Source organism: Nomia melanderi, chromosome 2 (genome assembly GCF_051020985.1).
Source record: "Nomia melanderi isolate GNS246 chromosome 2, iyNomMela1, whole genome shotgun sequence".
Classification (NCBI taxonomy): domain Eukaryota; kingdom Metazoa; phylum Arthropoda; class Insecta; order Hymenoptera; family Halictidae; genus Nomia; species Nomia melanderi.
The window spans coordinates 17,801,295-17,807,614 of NC_135000.1; the positions used below are offsets into that span (position 1 = coordinate 17,801,295).

General features: G+C 29.5%; 1 protein-coding gene across 1 annotated transcript; it reads right to left on the reverse strand.

The window, feature by feature from the left end:
- Nucleotides 1-314: 314 nt before the first annotated feature.
- Nucleotides 315-3,548, reverse strand: Prp3 (pre-mRNA processing factor 3). The gene is made up of 5 exons (XM_076364368.1): nt 2,885-3,548; nt 2,295-2,506; nt 1,441-2,227; nt 999-1,356; nt 315-884 (listed from the first exon to the last, which is right to left on the reverse strand). Exons 1-5 carry the CDS (start codon nt 3,030-3,032, stop codon nt 485-487), a joined length of 1,905 nt encoding a protein of 634 aa, XP_076220483.1. The 5' UTR covers nt 3,033-3,548; the 3' UTR covers nt 315-484.
- Between the last annotated feature and the right edge of the window lie 2,772 nt (nt 3,549-6,320).

The window sequence follows — 6,320 nt, forward strand, 5'->3', positions numbered from 1 at the left end:
TTTAGTATAAAAATAACTTAGTTATGTACGTTGGTAACATGACGTACATAAAATTTATCCTTATCGGAAAATTTAAATTTACCTTTCGGTTAATATTTTGTGTAATTTGGTGTATGTCCAGCATCATCTTCCTTGTTGTCTTAGTAATATATAAAATCAAAATTTCACCACGATTGTTTGTAGAAAAAATTTATTTTTTAAGTAATAAAAATATTTTTAATAATCTTTAATTGACAATTCAGTTAACTGTTTTTTAAATTCAAATTCACATTTGAAATAAAGGGTTTCTAGAATTAGTTAAGAAAAACTTCGTATTAGAGTCCTTGAGCACTTTTATTTTCGCTCTGCCTGCCACTGTTTACAGTTTTGATCTCTTCTTATTCTGTTTCCATAGTATTTGTTTACTTACAGTGTATTAAAATTATCTATGGTCGCATTTACATGAGCGCGTTAATATTTATTGCTTAAATTACAAAATTTGGTTCTACGATCGAATATCGTCCGTATTATCAAGAACAGCTCCGCTATAAGCTAAATCCCAGTAATGCTCGACCTGATGCTTTTTAAAGTGCTCGCGAGCCATTTTTTCGATTGGACAAACTTTAAATTTAATTTCACCGAAATGACGTTGTTTGCTAGTACCTTCCCATACAGGAACACATTTGTTGGGCACATCGTTCCCATCATTATCCTTTATAGTATCTTCTTCCCACTTAATGCGATGCATCATTAATCGTTTATATTTATTTAATTGTTTCGCCCCACCCTCTACTACCACAACGTTGCAATCACGGAAGAGCATCACACAACCTGTGAGGTAAAGCTGTTTTGCATTCGTTTCTACCTTAAACTTTTTTGAAGCGTTATTCAAAAGATCACGTATTCTGTAAAAATAATATTTATCATCGATAATAATTTCTTATAAAAATAATATTAAAATTTGTATGATTCTTATTAGTATATTATCATGTTTGTATCAATATTATTTTTCAGTATACCTGTAAACAGCCACGTGTACACCAAGTGTAGTATCTTCCTTAAGTTTCCTTGCCTTCTTTTCACGCCGCTGATCAGCGGTTAATCGCCGAGCTGCATTGGCGTCTTCATGCGCTTTTAATCTTTTAGCCATTTGCTGTCGAACGTGAGCTTCTATTTTTGTTGGATCCTGGACGGCTTCTGTACCTAATACTCTCATAAGATTTGAAATTCGTAATTTTGGTTCTGGTGGTGGTTCAAGTCCTAATCGAATTTTTTCTTGCTCCTCTTTCCAAGCTTCACGCCTATTTTGCCTACGTAATTTTTTACGTTCCTTCTTTGTTAAAAATACAGGCATATATATTGGTTTTAATGGGTCAGCTAAAAAAATGAAAAGAAATAAATAGGTAATAAGTAATACATATATTACTTTATATTCGTAATATTTTATTGAGGTATACATACTCGGTGGGCGCATTTGCGTAGGATGTTCTACGAGATTAGTAATAGTGGAACTTTTGATTCCAGTAGGCTCATCTTCGTTTGGATATCCTCCACTTAGTATAACAGAGTCCCACCATTCCACATTAGGCACATCTTCGCTAAGAGCTTCAGTTTTCGGTGCTATAAGTGCTAATTTAGTTGCTGAACTTATACCAGTTTTTCTTGCGATTTGACTAATTTCATTTTGTAACTTTTCGAGTTGGGCTTTCATACGAATTCTTTCTGCCAACTGTTGAAATTTTCCTGGTTCATGAAATTTTAGTGTACGTTTTCCACGTACTGCTGGTTTTACACCTATCCTAGTGTCAAAAAAATGTGTGTCTTGAATTTCTTCTGGCCCTTTAGATTCTTGCAATTGTGCTTTAAATTCTTCTCGCTTCTTTGCTCGAATATTGGCCTTTAATGTTGGCACCACCTGTGTAAGTTGTACTTCTTTGCCAGTTATATCTACTGTTCGTCCTGATTCATCCAAGATTAATGGAGTTGGTTTGTCAGGTACACTGACATTACCAAGTAATCCAGAGCTCAGTTTACTTCTGATTTGAGCTTGTAATGCAGCAATTTTACGTGCTTTGTCAGAATCTGTTTTACTTAAAAGACCTTGGTTATACATGCTACCTACTGTTGGTATTGAATCTCGTGTTTTAAGTAATGGTTTTACTGGTGCTATCTCTTCTTGTTTTATAGCCTTTAATGCCCTTTTTCGTTCTTCAATTTCTCTTTGAGCATTAGCCATCATTTGTCGTATCTATATAAAAATAATTACCTTAAAAGTAGATAACACACTATTTTAATATTGATAAAAATATACATACCTTGTCCGCAGACAATTGTGCTTCTGTTGTTTTTTCATTTTTTACTTCATCATCTCTAAATCTAGGTTTTTTTGCTTCTTTTTCTTTATCTTTATCTTCCACATGATTTCGTTTCTTACTCTTTTGCGCTGCTTTGGCATCATCATAGATCGCAAATATTTTTTCAGTTAATTTTGAAGCCTTTTTATCTTCCAGTAAAGCAGACAATTTATCTAAAATACCAAATATATTGTCTATTTCACTTAAGTAATAAATAACTTACAGCGATATATTAATTATAATTTAATTACCAATTGAAACACGTCATACACAAAATATATAAATGTAGGAATTTATGTAAATTACTGAAAATGATTTAATGATTACATGAAAATTATAATATATCAGAATATTATATAAATATAAAATAAATGTTAAATTATTATTAGGATAGATTTTATGAAGGAAACAACCTAAGTAATATATTACATACTTAACATTTATATGTGACCAACTTTAAACTAATACCGCTAAAAAAAATCACCTTTATTGTTGTCTTCAAGAAACCTAATTAAGTGAGTAATAATATTTTAAACAATTATAGTACTAACCTGCCGTTTTACGTTTATCATAACCAGAGGTAATACAGTTGACAGCCGTAGTTACGATAGCAGGTTCCCCAAAACCAAGAAATTTATGCACTGCTTTCTCAATTTGTGGTTTCATTTCATCTATTTCTTTTCTTGTCAAATACGCCATTTTTTTCAAATTCGTTAAGAAGTAATTTATTTAAAACACCGTCAACTTAGCAGAAAATAATCTACTTCACAACATAACCTCTTGAAATTATAAGGTTATGTACAACATATCAATATATATCTATTGAAGTATAGTTAGTTTCACAAAATACCAAGCAAACAGTTACTTTGGAAAGAATTGTCATGATATTTATTTACGGTTCAACGTTCATTTCCAAATTAAACATTGATAAATATATTCTAATAACTTTAACATCACATTGCAAATTGCAATTGTTATTTCAGTATTCACTAGTTCTTTACACTTAACCAACTTATACACTATACACAAAGTTCAAATAATCTAGCAATTTCCCTAGAGCATATAAAGCATGTATGTACGAAGGAAAAAGTGTCCTACTCGTAATCTAACTCACGCGATGAATTATGTGAAAAATAAATGTCTAAGAAATTGTTGATAAATTGGTTTTCTTAAGTAGATGACGCACATGCATGGTTACGTTAACCTGCTAGCAAATGATGCATTATTATTATTATCATTATTATTATTATTATTATTATTATTATTATTGTTATTATTATTACATAAATGTTTTATGCAATGAATAAAAAATGTACAAATCTACCAGTATAGTATATTACAAAAATCAGAAATATGAATCCTTAAGGAATTTAAATTTGAAATATTTGGAATGAAATAAGTGTCAGATGAAAAAACTCATATATATATATAAGGTTATAAAGTAAAAATAGGCGTTTCTATATCACTATAATTTCAGTTGGAAATAGTAAAAATATTCACATATAAGTATAAAAAATAAGTGTAACTGTAAACCAAAAATGTTGAACTGCTTCCCTTGCAGCTAGTGACTTTCGATCAGTGTTCCCCTACTACTATTTCTAGGAGCTGTCCAAGATTGTGTACGTACCTTGAGCAGTTTTATAAATGCAGTGTTCAATGCAAGCAGGTGAAAGTAGGTATGGAGAGGGTAACTCTCTGCGAGGGGAAAGACCCTAGAGATCTCGTAAATTCTCAGTTCATGACCCTTGGTGTATTGCATAAAGTTGGTACCAATGTACTTACAAGTACTGAGTTTTGAAAATAGTATCTTATAAATAAGAAATATGAATATTAAATAAAGTTATAAGTTTAAATACTTTTGAATTGATCGTAGGCTTACTATTAAGAAGAGTCTTGATAAATTTTAAAAATTATGTAAAAGGAAGTCAATTGCAATAGTTAACCTTATCAAAGTTAACATAAGCACGTGTCGATGTTTAAAACTTAAGATAAACATAAAGTACTTACGTAGAAATGATAATTATAAAAGTAACCCTAGTGAACATTCATTAAAAATAAATTGAACATAATGAATGAAGAAGACAAAATTAAAATAATAAAAAAATATTCTGGAAAAAGTAAAACCATTACAGAGAATATTACAACAGCAGATAGAAAACGTAATACTATTATTAAAGAACTCAACGTCAATAATAAAGTAAAAATCATGAAAAGTAGAAAGTAAAAGTAGGCATAACATATGTAAATAAAAAGTGATAATAACAATAAAATTATGAAGGCCTAACAAATTGTAAAAATAAATATAAAACATGGAAAGACATTGAAAAAAGTGGGAAATACAAATTAATAATAATTTAACAAGAAAACAAGGGAAAAGGATTAAAATACATGAAAATAATGAAGCATTAATCATTTTGTGCAGTCCAAAAGAGTAATAACAGTAATAAGCAAATGAAAAATTAAATACACTAGAAATGTACAATATAACATGTTTAAGGAATTTAATTATATAGGATTGTAAGGATTATGTAGATGGGATTAAATTTAATTTACGCAAAGATTTGCAATACACACCTTTACCTTGGTTTTCATAAATAATTTTTTATGTTATTTCACTGTTATACGAAAAAAGAGTATGTAATTGTTTTCAACATGAAACGCATTTATTTTTCATAAACGTTGATTAAATGTTAGAAATATTCATGATACGAATAAAATAATTTCGGGTATTCATTTTAGACAATTAATATTAGCGTGACGTATAATAATTACTGCAGTGTACAAACCTTTTGAAATGGACAAATGCTCTGGTGCAAACTTCTGAATACAGCTCTTTAAACACTGGACATCTGTTGCTACGCAGTACGACAGAAATTCCTGAGAGGTCACCCGCGCGTAATAAATCTAGATTTACGTAAAGTTCTGCGATAGTAACTTTAGATGAAAGCGGCAATGTAAATTCACAAAGTAGCGCAACTGAATGATGATCCTAAAAAATCCTCGACTATATATAGCTATTTTATTGCAGTGCCGTTTTTTGTGTATCGTACTTATGTGAATGAATTTAATGTAAATATTTTTTTAAGCAATATAATTACGAAAGTATTACATACAATACGTTTATTATATGTATTTATATTAATATAATATAGATTTTTTTCACGCTTATCTATGAACTTATGGAGTGATTTATTAAGAAATTTTATGACTTTAAGGTCGACAAATAATATTGATACGAATTAATGTTGTTATAAACGACCGTAGTTAATAATTTACATAACATTATTATGTAATTGCCATAAATTACATGCGTGTAATCTATGAAAAGTAAATTATCAAGTTAAAAAAAAACAGGTTTGTAAGTAAAGTTACATGAAGTAATAACTACATGAAAAATAGTAATTACTTATTATTCATTCTTTTCACACTAATATATATATATATATATATATTTTCAAAAACCGAGTATAAACTATTCGTTAATACTGACAATACTGAGGATGGATAATTCTTTTGATCAGCACCATTGTTTTATATAGTTTGGTCATTTCTACTTTCATTTAACTTTGAAATGTTAATTAAACAATTAATTTAAACAAAACGAAAAAATGTTTACTCTGTAATATTTGAGAAAAACATGAAGAGTAATTAAAAAAATATTCATAGATAATGCCAGGCTTCGGGTAATTTCAGTTAGGTTCATAATATAATATAACTTTGTTAGAATAAAATATATAAAGGTTTAAGAGACGAAAGCAGTTCCGAAGGCAACGAAATAACAGTAGACCGATAACCGCAAATGAGAATGGCAGAGAAAGCTACGTTGTTCCATGCTTCCCTGGTGATCGATGTGACCAATTCTGCGGACCACATTTGTTTCATTTGAAGTTGTTGTTCTAAACTTTTCTGTTAATTGAAATGAAGAAATTGGAGTATTTGTTGCGCTTATCTTGCGATACTAAACAATTGGAGCTCTACTAAAACTTA